This window comes from Trachurus japonicus, chromosome 1 (genome assembly GCF_045865225.1).
Source record: "Trachurus japonicus isolate A0001 chromosome 1, Traja_1.0".
In the NCBI taxonomy this organism is placed as follows: Eukaryota; Metazoa; Chordata; class Actinopteri; order Carangiformes; family Carangidae; genus Trachurus; species Trachurus japonicus.
Window position 1 is genome coordinate 40458899 of NC_140907.1, and position 14231 is coordinate 40473129.

The window sequence follows — 14231 nt, forward strand, 5'->3', positions numbered from 1 at the left end:
CCTGCACATTCACCACGCTATGAGATATTAATGGAACGTTACGAAACTGAGCCTTTTTCGAGGTAAATACAGGGTAAATACAGAGTCTGCTTGCTGAAAAACTGTCCCTGAACGCAACGCGCATCAGCGGTTTTGCATGAATTTACGTCTAAAACAGCTCCGTCTCGTAACGTTCCGTTATTATCTCATAGCGTGGTGAATGTGCAGCTCACAACTTGTCCACAACAGCGTTTTTGAGTTGTTGGGTTGTGTATTTGATGAGTTTGATGAGGGAAACCAAGAAATTCCCTTAGCGTCCATAGCATAGCCCTGAGCAGCCTGCCGCTTCGCTCCTCCGTTCTAAAAATAGCTTACACCGACAAATAAAGGTAACGAACCTACTGCTATGACTATAGCGATTATGGCAATGGGCCAATTTGCCAAAATGTTGAACTATCCCTTTAAATAAGTCTATATTTCAAGCTTGTTTGGGACAATTTCGCATTTTGGGGCTTCAATACAAGACGGACATTACATACGAGCAGCATGGAGGTATCTGGATGTTTTTTGGTGTGTCTTTTTGTTATGAAGACAGTTGGTATCCATTAGCAACCGTCATATGGACATGCCAGGGGGTCTGACTGTGCAGGTCTCCGGGTCTCCTCCCTCCACCTGCTGTGTCTCATCCGTTGTGTTTCCCGTGTGCGTCCTCCAGGGGGCGGCCTGACCTTCAAACGGGGGATATTTGGGAATCTGGGCAGACAGGAGACGATGATGTCGGCGTGCTACGGCCGCTCAGAGGACCTGGTCTTCTCCGGCGCCACCAACGGAGACGTCTACATCTGGAGAGACACCACGCTCATCAAGACCATCAAGGCCCACGACGGCCCGGTGTTCGCCATGTGTTCACTGGACAAGGTGGCTCCACTCCTCCATCTGTCTATCCATCTATCTGTCTATCTGTCTATGTATCTGTCTATCTGTCTGTCCATCCATTCATTCATCTGTCTGTCCCGGTGTTCGCCATGTGTTCACTGGACAAGGTGGCTCCACTCCTCCATCTGTCTATCTGTCCATCCCTCTGTCTGTCCATCTATCCATCCATCCATCCATCCATCTATCTGTCTATCTGTCTGTCCATCCATTCATTCATCTGTCTGTCCCGGTGTTCGCCATGTGTTCACTGGACAAGGTGTCTGTCTGTCCATCTATCTATCTATCTGTCTGTCCATCTATCTGTCTGTCTGTCTGTCTGTCCATCCATTCATCCATCTGTCTGTCTGTATGTCTGTCTATCCATCTATCTGTCCATCTATCTGTCCATCCACCATCCATCTGTCTGCCCGGTGTTCGCCATGTGTTCACTGGACAAGGTGTCTACACACCTCTATTCATCTGTCTATCCATCTATCTATCTGTCTGTCCATCCATCCATCCATCCATCCATCCATCCATCCATCCATCCATCCATCCATCCATCCATCCATCCATCTATCTATCTATCTATCTATCTATCTATCTATCTATCTATCTATCTATCTATCTATCTATCTATCTATCTATCTATCTATCTATCTATCTATCTATCTATCTATCTATCTATCTGTCTGTCTGTCTGTCTGTCCATCCATCTGTCTGTCCCGTGTTCGCCATGCGCTCTCTGGACAAGGTGGCTCCACACCTCCACCATCACTCCATCCATCTATCTGTCTGTCCATCTGTCCACACCTCCACCATCACTCCATCCTTCTATCCATCCATCCATCCATTGGAGTCTTTGGACCAACATAAGCATGTTGGGATGTTTAACATCTGGAACATCTCAGTATGTTGGGATGTTTAACATCTGGAACATCTGGAACATCTGGAACATTTCAGTATGTTGGGATGTTTAACATCTGGAACATCTGGAACATCTGGAACATCTCAGTATGTTGGGATGTTTAACATCTGGAACATCTGGAACATCTCAGCATGTTGGGATGTTTAACATCTGGAACATCTCAGTATGTTGGGATGTTTAACATCTGGAACATCTCAGCATGTTGGGATGTTTAACATCTGGAACATCTGGAACATCTCAGCATGTTGGGATGTTTAACATCTGGAACATCTCAGCATGTTGAGATGTTTAACATCTGGAACATCTCAGCATGTTGAGATGTTTAACATCTGGAACATCTCAGCATGTTGGGATGTTTAACATCTGGAACATCTCAGCATGTTGGGATGTTTAACATCTGGAACATCTCAGCATGTTGGGATGTTTAACATCTGGAACATCTCAGCATGTTGGGATGTTTAACATCTGGAACATCTCAGCATGTTGGGATGTTTAACATCTGGAACATCTCAGCATGTTGGGATGTTTAACATCTGGAACATCTCAGCATGTTGGGATGTTTAACATCTGGAACATGTTGGGATGTTTAACATCTGGATCATCTGGAACATCTCAGCATGTTGGGATGTTTAACATCTGGAACATCTGGAACATCTCAGCATGTTGGGATGTTTAACATCTGGAACATCTCAGCATGTTGGGATGTTTAACATCTGGAACATCTCAGCATGTTGGGATGTTTAACATCTGGAACATCTGGAACATCTCAGCATGTTGGGATGTTTAACATCTGGAACATCTCAGCATGTTGGGATGTTTAACATCTGGAACATCTCAGTATGTTGGGATGTTTAACATCTGGAACATCTGGAACATCTCAGTATGTTGGGATGTTTAACATCTGGAACATCTGGAACATCTCAGCATGTTGGGATGTTTAACATCTGGAACATCTCAGCATGTTGGGATGTTTAACATCTGGAACATCTCAGCATGTTGGGATGTTTAACATCTGGAACATCTGGAACATCTCAGCATGTTGGGATGTTTAACATCTGGAACATCTCAGCATGTTGGGATGTTTAACATCTGGAACATCTCAGTATGTTGGGATGTTTAACATCTGGAACATCTCAGCATGTTGGGATGTTTAACATCTGGAACATCTGGAACATCTCAGTATGTTGGGATGTTTAACATCTGGAACATCTGGAACATCTCAGTATGTTGGGATGTTTAACATCTGGAACATCTCAGTATGTTGGGATGTTTAACATCTGGAACATCTCAGCATGTTGGGATGTTTAACATCTGGAACATCTCAGTATGTTGGGATGTTTAACATCTGGAACATCTCAGTATGTTGGGATGTTTACCAGAGCTGTTACCAGGCAACCAGCCGTAGCAGCTAACTGAGGATCTTAATCAGATGTTGGTTGTGGTTGTGGACTGAGTTGTGTGACCTTGAGTCGTCCTGAAGGTCAGAGCTGACGGTTGTCTTGTTGTCTTGTTGTCTTGTTGTCTTGTTGTCTTGTGGTCTTGTGGTCTCCTCCTGTCCAGGGCTTTGTGACGGGGGGGAAGGACGGCATCGTGGAGCTCTGGGACGACATGTTTGAGAGATGTTTGAAGACGTACGCCATCAAAAGAGCCGCTCTGTCTCCATCATCTAAAGGTCTGGGTCATGTCTCTGTCTCTGTGTCTGTCCCTGTATCTGTGTCTCTCTGTGTCTCTGTGTCTCTGTCTCTCTGTGGTGTATCTGTGTCTCTCTGTGTGTCTGTGGAGTCTCACCGGTCTGTGGCCCCAGGTCTCCTGCTGGAGGACAACCCGTCCATCCGAGCCATCACGCTGGGACACGGACACATCCTGCTGGGAACCAAGAACGGAGAAGTTCTGGAGATCGACAAGAGCGGTCCCATGACGCTGCTGGTCCAGGTGAGACGGACCGAGGCGCTCCTGTCTCTGAGAACGAACAACTGACGACGTTGTCTTCAGGGCGAGATGAGACATTAGCCATGTTTCCATCCAAAGTGATTCGAATTACTGGGAAATGCGCATTAAAAGAAATTCGAATCATGTGTGTTTCCATCTACGGACTTTGCATCCCCCCCCCCCAGACGGACGGACGGACGGACGGTCTGATTTGAACACATTAGCGCGATTTAGCGCATATGTTTATTACCGTCATAACGCGACCCGTGTGTGTGTGTGTGTGGGAGAGAGAGAGAGAGAGAGTTGCGCCGCCCCAGACTTTATTAATGATAAACTCTGGACGCGCTGGTTGATAAGTTTGGTTTTTACTGAGGAGGAACTATGAAGAACTGTGCAGTAGGCCTAATCACATATGAAGGTGTGTGGGGGCTTTTATTTTGCCGTGGCGATGCGCCACAATTAATTAACTGTTGTGTGACAGCGGAAACCCTGATGTTGTCTTGTGAGTGAACTGCAAACACGGGAGCAGATGGGGTGAAAGTGGCTCCGTCACACTTGATTCGCATACAGCTGTTTCCATCCCATTCGAATCAACCAACACCCGGCCATAGCAGCGTATTTCATTTTGTGCGAATCAGAGGATTTTAATGCGAATCACGGCGTTTCCATCATCATTTTCCGATGCGATACATCTCGATGCATCTAAACAGCTGATGGAAACGCACCTATTGACTGTGTCTCTGTCTGCGTGTTGTGTTCAGGGTCACATGGAGGGCGAGGTGTGGGGCTTGGCGGCTCATCCTCTACTTCCTGTCTGCGCCACCGTCAGCGACGACAAGACGCTGAGGATCTGGGAGCTGTCGGCCAATCACCGCATGGTCGCCGTCCGCAAGCTCAAGAAAGGTGAGACAAGGACCTGCAGGAAGTTCACCTCTTCTCTGTCCTACGAAGACAACGTGCAGTTAGTATCTGTAAACATGCTGCACTCAGAAAAATACAAAACAGCTTCTTGTGTTTTTCATCGTCAGGTTGAAGCATCAAATGATGAATAACTACCAAGTCTAGAATGGATTAGATCAGTGGTTCTCAACATGGGGTCCTTGAGAGATTTGAAGGGGGTCCCCGATTTTTTCTTGAAATTTTAGCACGTTTTTTTTTTTAAACTTTTTTGTTTTAGAAATTTTGCCACTTTTTTCTAGAAAATTTTTACGTTTTTATTTTTATTTTGAACATTTTTTACGAGAAATTTTACCAATTTTTCTAGATTTTCTTTCTTACTTTTTTGTTTTAGAAATTTTGCCATTTTTTTCTAGAAAATTTTTACGTTATTTTTATTTTGAACATTTTTTACGAGAAATTTTACCAATTTTTCTAGATTTTTTTCTTACTTTTTTGTTTTAGAAATTTTGCCACTTTTTTCTAGAAAATTTTTACGTTTTTATTTTTATTTTGAACATTTTTTACGAGAAATTTTACCAATTTTTCTAGATTTTTTTCTTACTTTTTTGTTTGAGAAATTTTACCACTTTTTTCTAGAAAATTTTTCCTATTTTATTTTTATTTTTATTTTGAACATTTTTTACGAGAAATTTTTTACTTTTTTTTACTTTTTTTTTTGAGAATTTTTACCACTTCTTCCTAGAAATGTTTAAATGTTTTTTGAGGAAATTGGACCACTTTTTTCCAGAAATTTCTCTATAATATTTCCAAAAATTCATGCCATTGGCCCTAATTTAAATGTATAAAAATGTAATGTTCTTCAGTCTCAGAACAAATATTTGTGTATTTCTGGTGTTTACTTCTAAATTTGGTAGACTACTACCTGCTAAAGCAAGGATTTGACCAATTTTCAGAATCCTAAATTCAATACAGTTGACTGGACAACAAAAACACTTTAAACTCATTTTTCTCAGAACTGCACTCTGAGGAGTTACCTCTTCCTTCCGTTGTAGTTGATGTCTGTCCTGTGCATGTTTGACCTTTGACCTTTGGCCTGTGTCCGGTCAGGTGGCCGCTGCTGTGCCTTCTCTCCGGACGGGAAGGCCCTGGCGGTGGGTCTGAACGACGGCAGCTTCCTGGTGGTGAACGCCGACACGCTGGAGGACATGGTGACCTTCCACCACCGCAGAGAGCTCATCTCTGACATCCGCTTCTCCCAGGGTACCTGAACGCACCACACACACGGGGCGGCACACGGGGTGAATAGACCCCTGTAAAAGAGAGTAGTGACAGCATTGGTCCAATGGCAGCGCCTCCTAGTGGAGGAATATGGGTTTTGCAAAAGAACTGACATCTCTGCATTGTTGGTGAATGAGCAGTGTGGTGTTTTCAATAATTTAAGGACATTTATAGATCACCCACGTTAATAGCATCATTGAGGATCCTTTACAGATAAACATTAACACATAGGAGAGTAAAAATAAACAAAAAAAACAGTTGTCTACATGAATGTTTCAATCTACATTTTGTAATAAACTAATTCTAAGTATAATCTGATATGACCAAGACACCTAAAAACAAAAACACGGCCGTTTTCATCAATTTACCAAGTGGGCAACACACATACATTGGAGTGAATGGGTTTTCTGGGCGCTTTTGCAATACCCATATCCTGCCACTAGGGGGGCAAAACCCTTAAACCCTTAAACCCTTAAACCCTTAAACCCTTACCACGGGAGTCAATGGAGGTGTCCTTACTCTCTTTTCCAGTGCTCTAGGGCAGTGGTTCCCAAACGGTGTGCCGAGGCACACTGGTGTGCCGTGAGGCAAGTCCAGGTGTGCTGTGGGATTTTGTGACAACCATACATTATTATTGCAATATACAACTACACAAAAAATAATTATTTTTAATTTACTATCAGTACTTTGTATGCGCTCATTTCATAATACAGAGGCAAACTCTATAGGACCTAAAAACAATTCTTAAAAAACAAAACCTCAAAGAGAACCCCATATTTCGCACAATATGTTTCAATACTGATCAATTTGTAGGACCATGGACGGTGCAGCTTCCTTGCATTGACAGTTCTCTGTGATGACATTTTGCAAAGTTTCCTTTGCCTTATTGTGACCTGTCTGGTTTAAATGGTTGTATTGCTGCTTTGATGAAGCCTAATTTGATGAAGTTTCAAATTAATTTTTTAAAAATATTTTGTTAATAAATATGATTTCGTGAGTAATGTAGCCTAGTTGTCTTTGTCACATTTTATTTGGCATTATTAAATAATTATGCACATTTACAGATATTTTACATGATATAAGTGATAACACGTGTTATGAAGGCTATTTTGAACAATAGGTGTGCCTTGAGATTTTTACTTGTCCTTTGGTGTGCCTTGGCCACAAAAAGTTTGGGAACCACTGCTCTAGGGGTGAAGACGATTGATTGATCGATCGTTACAGTGATGACACGTGTTGTGTTGTTGTGTTTCAGACTCTGGGAAGTACCTGGCCGTGGCGTCTCACGACTCCTTCGTGGACATCTACAACGTCCTGACCAGCAAGAGAGTGGGAATCTGTAAAGGAGCCGGAAGCTTCATCACACACATCGACTGGGACTCCAGAGGTAAACACACACACACACACACGCACACACACACACACACACACACGCACACACACACACACACACACACACACACACGCACACACACACGCACACACACACACACACACACACGCACACACACACACACACACACACACAGCTAACCAACTCACGTATCCCTCTGCCCAGGGTTAGCACCCGCCGATCAGCAGTTGGTTCGGTCCAAATAAAAACTGTGTTTTTCCTGCACTTTGAAGGGCTGGAAAAAATTATATTATAGCGAACAATGGAACTGTGTATTATTTTTCAGGTAAAACCTCTTTTAGGCCGTGAAAATAGGCCGTTTCTTTGGGTCTGTTCACAACACTGTATGTTGTAAATCTCTGGGCAGGGCTATTATGGGCTGGCGTTGCTAACGGGAGGAGTGCAGAGAGTCTTCTACTGCAATTAAAGTACTAAGGGGCTATTTGGAGATCATACAACCCCACTTTTAAAAAAAAGATACTATCCCTTTAAGTATCTGGAGGCCATGCGTCCTCTTTTTGTGAATCAAAATATATTCACCTTATCATGTGCATACATTAGCATGCTAATGCTAAACACCAAATACACTGAGCATTTCAGATAAATCTATCAAAAAAATCAATCAAAACTTTATTTATAGAGCACTTTTCCTGCAAAGATGCAACACTAAGTGCTTTAAATGTTCATGCTAACATGCTACTGCTTGAGGAGACAGCTGAGGACAGATGTCTCTACCCCCCCCCAGGTAAACTGCTGCAGGTGAACACTGGAGCCAAGGAGCAACTGTTCTTCGAGGCTCCACGAGGCCGGAAGCAGAACATCAGCGTGGCCGAGGTTTGTTCTCCGTCCTTCAGCTTCCTCACGTCCGCTACCCAGGGGGCAAACCAAAAAACCAGACAGGGAGCGTTGTAAAAGGTTTGACAGCAGAAATGATCTGTAGGAACTTGAAGGATTAAAACCTGGGTGGACAACCTGGTCAACTAGCTGCTGGAAAGCTACAGGGGACAAAACCCCTTTCTGGGGTCATTCTGCTGGTGAAATGATGTAAATGCAAATATTTAGGTACTACAATGGCATAAATAGTCATACAACTATAACATTTGGCAGAGAGTATCTTGACACATAGGGGGAGGCAGGAAAAAAAGATTCTGGGGTTTGTTGCAACTTGATTTTAAGATATCACAACATCCCAAAAAAGACCCAAAAAAAAGTACTGTTCGCCTGACAAATTCTCATGAAAATGATGATTTTTCAGCACTTTATGGACAATATCTATGCCTAACATGTATATAGAAAACTTCCTTAATTCATAAGCTTCCATTTGAGTCCCAGATAGTCTTTCTACTAGCTACTGGAAAGCTACAGGCTGTCTCCAAACAATGCAACACCTGTTGTGAAAAACTCCATGTTAACTGACATGATCAGAAACCATTCTATTTCTGGTCTCCCCAAAGTGAACAGATAGATAGAGAAGACCGTTGGCCACAGCAAGTGGGGCTTTGGAGATAGAAAGGCTATCTGGGACTCAAATGGAAGCTTATGAATTAAGGAAGTTTTCTATATACATGTTAGGCATAGATATTCTCCATAAAGTGCTGGAAAATCATAATTTTCATGAGAATTTGTCAGGCGAACAGTACTTTTTTTGGTCTTTTTTGGGATGTTGAGGGCGATATCTTAAAATCCAGTTGCAACAAACCCCAGAATCTTTTTTTCCTGCCTCCCCCTATGTGCCAAGATACTCTCTGCCAAATGTTATAGTTGTATGACTATTTATGCCATTGTAGTACCTAAATATTTGCATAATTTCACCAGCAGAATGACCCCAGAAAGGGGTTTTGGCCCCTGTATCTTTCCAGCAGCTAGTTGACCGGGTTGTCCACCCAGGTTTTAATCCTTCAACTTCCTACATATCATTTCTGCTGTCAAACCTTTTACAACGCTCCTTGTCTGTTTTCTCCAAAAACTGGGATTTTGCCCCCTGGGTACTCGCTTTCTGTCTCTGTGTCTTTCTCTGAGCGTTTGGACTCTTTGTGTTCCAGTTTGAGAAGCTGGACTGGGCCGGCTGGACCTCGGTGCTGGGTCCGTCCTGCGAGGGGATCTGGCCCACGCTCAGCTTCGTCAACACCGCCTCGCTCACCAAGGACCGCAAGCTGCTCGCCACCGGGGACGACTTCGGCTTCCTCAAGCTCTTCAGCTTCCCGTCGCGGGTGAGACGCTGATCTGACACCCACCTGTCCGCCACTTTATTGTCCCATGATCCATTGCGCCACACCACAATGGAAGTGGGTTTTAGTAGCATTCTAGCTAGTGGCTAACTGGTAGCGTTAGCCACCGGTTCTAGCGAGCGGCTAACTGGTAGCGTTAGCCACCAGTTCTAGCGAGCGGCTAACTGGTAGCGTTAGCCACCAGTTCTAGCAAGCGGCTAACTGGTAGCGTTAGCCACCAGTTCTAGCGAGCAGCTAACTGGTAGCGTTAGCGGCTAACTGGTAGCGTTAGCCACCAGTTCTAGCGAGCGGCTAACTGGTAGCGTTAGCCACCAGTTCTAGCGAGCGGCTAACTGGTAGCGTTAGCCACCAGTTCTAGCGAGCAGCTAACTGGTAGCGTTAGCCACCAGTGTAGGCTAGGTACCAAATGTGGGGGCTCCGGGCTGCCAAAACCGTTTTGACTAAAGCTGATGTTTGTTAAGTCTATAAAACGAATTATTGAACAAACATTACTATTTCTGTGTGCACGTTTTTGTATTTAGTCATGGTTATCATAGTTGTTAGCTTAGCTGCTGCTGACAGCTAACAGCAGCAGCTAAGCTAACATCAGGACGTCAGCTGTTAAAACCCTCCCGTTGTGGGACACCACATGAAACTACTCCAGTTAGCTCAGTCATGTTGGAACTAGGATATCCGCTGGAAAAAACATTTTTTTCATGGGCCGTTTATTGAGTTATTGTTTATTGACACTGCTAACGGCTAACAGCTAACGGTTAGCCCAGCTAATCTAAAATGTTTGTTCAACAATTCGTTTTATAGACTTAATAAACATCAGAGTAGTCACAACGGTGATATAGTGACGTGAAAATGTGACATAAAGCTAAAACCTCGTCCGTATTGTTCTCATTAAAATTAGGTGATGATTATAAATAAACGACGGTTACGCTAACGGCAGTAGCTAAGCTAACAGCAGGACGTCAGCTGTTAAAACCCTCCCGTTGTGGGACACCACATGAAACTACTCCAGTTAGCTCAGTCATGTTGGAACTCAGATATCCGCTGGAGAAAATATTTTTTCATGGAGCGTTTATTGAGTCACTGAGTTATTAAAGTTAAACAGGTAGCTAACCGTTAGCCCGGCTAATCTATGATAACCATGACTAATTACAAAAATGTGCACACGTAAATAGTAATGTTTGTCCAATCATTGGTTTTATAGACTTTACAAACATCAGATTAGTCTAAACGGTGAAATAGTGACATGAAAAATGAGATAAATATAGTGAAACTCTCGTCCGTCACTATTGTTCTCATGCTGGTTTTCTACCAGGAAGTAGTTGTTAACAACAAGGAGATTCGTCCTACATTGAATATCTTTGCTCTGACCTCTGACCTTTGACCTCTGACCTCTGCCCTCAGGGCCAGTTTGCCAAGTTTAAGAAGTACGTGGGCCACAGCACCAACGTGAGCAACGTGCGCTGGTCCAACGACGACGGCGTGCTGCTGTCGGTGGGCGGGGCCGACACGGCGCTGATGATCTGGACCAGAGAAGCTCCGGGACACAAAGAGAACAAAGCTGTGGACAGCGAGGAGTCGGACGACGACACCGAGGAGGACGGAGGTGATGTTGTTGTCTGGTGGACGACTCAAAGTCTTTTTCATCCCTGAGTTAAAGGACAATTCCGGGCAAATTCAACTCAGGCTGTATGTTCCTAACATTTTAGGTCTAACAGAAGGAATCTGAAGGTTTTCAGTTTAATGTCTCCTGTTTTGCGGTAGTTGTGTCTGTCCCCGCGTCGCCACGGCAGCGATGAATGGGAGCGGATTGAAGTTCTGCTGCTTAGGCTGTTTCCATCCCTCAAAGCCACAGACAGCGTCAGATGGAGACTCAAACATGCAGCCAGAAGTTTATTTACTTCAACAAGCCGACATGTTTGTAAAACTAGATCTAATTCAAAGTCTGGCGGAGTCGAGACCCAAGTTGACGCTCGGTGTGTTCAGGTGCAGTGGGAAGCTCCCGTTGGTGTCAGAAACACAGGAATATCAACTCTGGACTTGATTCAAGTAAATAAACTTCTGGCTGCATGTTTGAGTCTCCATCTGACGCTGTCTGTGGCTTTGAGGGATGGAAACAGCCTAAGCAGCAGAACTTCAATCCACTCCCATTCATCGTTGCCGTGGCGACGCGGGGACAGACACAACTACCGCTAAACAGGAGACATTAAACTGAAAACCTTCAGATTCCTTCTGTTAGACCTAAAATGATAGGAACATACAGCCCTGAGTTGAATTGCCCGGAATTGTCCTTTAATAATAATAATAATGGATTACATTTATATAGCCCAGCGCTTTTCACGATACCCAAAGCGCTTTACAGTAACTATTATTCATTCATACCAAATTCACAGCGGTGGTGGTGAACTACGTGTGTAGCCACAGCTGTGTGTCTCCAACACAGTAGTCCCCAGAACTCCCAGCATGCATTGCATCACAGTAGTCAGGAAGTGCTCACCGATACTTCCAGGGTCACCATTCAACAACTTAGCATTTTTCTCATAGACAATAATGGGAAAAGAAGCTAGCGGCTACAAAACGTCACAACCCGAAACGACTCGAAACGACTGGTTTCTCTACCAGAATTTGATCCATTCAGTCCGATTACGTTCAGAAAGTCTAGATGAGCCGCACCATTCAATTATTTTATTCCCGTTCTAGTTAGCCCAGAGCTAAAGCGGAAGTTAGCCGGCTAGCTCGGCGTAGCTCTAGCTCGGCTGAAGTCAGTGCGTCCACTTCCAGTTTGGCTGTACACCCCTAGTACAAATTACACATTTTCTCTTTCACACAACCTCCGACATTACGAGTTGTAAATGTAAATGTAAATGTACTTTATTTATACAGCCCTTTACAACAATCCTTTCGGTGTACCAAAGTGCTTTACATAGTGTAATAATAAAAAGAAAGAAGCAGAAATAAAACAATTTGAAAACAATAAAAACAGTGAGAGCAATAAAATACAGCAAAGTCAAATAAGTTAAAATAAAATAAAATAAGATAAAAGTGCCATCGTGCTACTGGGTATTAAAAGCCATCCTAAATAAATAGGTTTTTAGCCTGGATTTAAAAAGGCCCGGGTCTGAGATGAGACGCATCTCGGTGGGGAGTTTGTTCCAGAGCCTGGGAGCAACGACGGAAAAGGCTCGGTCACCCCAGTGTTTATATTTTGATCTGGGCACTTCCAATACAAGTTGATTCGTCGACCTCAAAGCTCTACCTGGATCTCGGATGGTTAAAAGCTCGGATAAATATAATGGGGCAAGGCCGTGAAGAGCTTTAAAAACAAACATTATAAGTTTAAAATCAATTCTAAAAAGGACAGGAAGCCAGTGAAGGGAGTTAAGAACAGGGGTAATGTGCACACGTCTGTGAGTGTTGGTTAAAAGACGGGCCGCGGCATTTTGCACGAGTTGAAGGCGACTGAGGGAGGACTGAGAGACGCCAACATTAAGTGCATTACAATAATCTAGCCGTGAGCTAATTGACCCTTTGTCAAGGCCCCGCCCCCCACGGTTACTGTTGCTAGGTTGGACAAACAATGGTCACGGAAGGGTTAACTCCCATTGGAAACCATTGAAAATTAGGCAGATTTAAATTGCTTGTAAGGAAAATTTTAATTAACTTATACATCAGAAAAATAGTGTCCATGATAGAGGACAGACGTGGCTCAATAGCGATTGAACGGGCATTACCTGACTTTTCCGAAAAATGGGGAAAAATCATTGTTTTGGTCACTCACTAGCTAGTAGCTAACGGCGCTAGCTAACGTTAGCTACAAGCTATCCGCCGATCTCCCGTTTCTCCTCGTAAAACTTCACAAAGTTCAAAAGACATTAGCAGCGGTAATGTTACGTTTGCTAGATAACTTTGAAGGTATTAGATCTTCTCTGTCTATGAACACGACCAGAGAGTGGACTGGAGGATGAATGAGCTTCAATAGCACAAAGTACAGCCAGGGAAAAACAGGCTCACTTCTCATGAGGACTGCACACAACAACAACAACAAACAAAACTTTGCAGTTAACCCCTGACCTATGCCTACAGCTCCCCCTAGTGGACCACCCCCAAACCCTATTATTAAGCTCAACTAACAGAAGGTTAAAGTAATATGTTATACAGTACACATGGGCCAAGTAGCCTATGTTTATTGATGTCTTGGGTTTGGGGAATGGGATAAAAATGACTCCAGGAATACGTTCCAGATATTGTGAGTCGCTATTGCAGGAACCCCAGGCACATTTTAACCATATTGAAAAATTATTAAGTAGTTTTTGCCAAAAAAATTGCTGTCTACCTATCTCGGTTCATAGGGTTTCATTCCAGGGTTGTCCAACCTTAGAATGTTGTGCAACACGTGACATGGGGAGAAGCGCTCTGATTGGTGGAACAGCAGACCAATCAGAAGGCCAACAAAGGGTCAATTAAAGCATGAATGGCTTTCTCGAGGTCGTGGCGGCTTAAAAACATTTTAACTTTAGCTAAAAGACGCAGCTGGAAAAAAACTGGTCCTGACAACATTACTGATTTGTTTGTCGAACTTGAGATGACTGTCAAAAGTCACACCCAGATTTCTGACAGTTGAACTTAGCTTTGGAGACAGGGTGCCAAAGTCAGCTGACGCAGTATCTCCAAACACAATACATTCAGT

At 43.6% G+C, this 14231-nt stretch overlaps 1 protein-coding gene across 2 annotated transcripts in view; it reads left to right on the forward strand.

Moving 5' to 3' along the window:
* Nucleotides 1-14231, forward strand: part of LOC146992623 (echinoderm microtubule-associated protein-like 6) — a 78461-nt gene that overhangs the window by 34723 nt on the left and 29507 nt on the right. For both annotated transcript variants that reach the window (XM_085787753.1, XM_085787761.1), the window contains exons 18-26: nucleotides 695-897; nucleotides 3383-3494; nucleotides 3627-3754; nucleotides 4513-4654; nucleotides 5759-5911; nucleotides 7185-7316; nucleotides 8068-8156; nucleotides 9365-9532; nucleotides 10949-11150. In XM_085787753.1, the coding sequence (XP_085643879.1) occupies nucleotides 695-897; nucleotides 3383-3494; nucleotides 3627-3754; nucleotides 4513-4654; nucleotides 5759-5911; nucleotides 7185-7316; nucleotides 8068-8156; nucleotides 9365-9532; nucleotides 10949-11150 (1329 nt within the window). The remainder of the gene's footprint in view (nucleotides 1-694; nucleotides 898-3382; nucleotides 3495-3626; nucleotides 3755-4512; nucleotides 4655-5758; nucleotides 5912-7184; nucleotides 7317-8067; nucleotides 8157-9364; nucleotides 9533-10948; nucleotides 11151-14231) is intronic.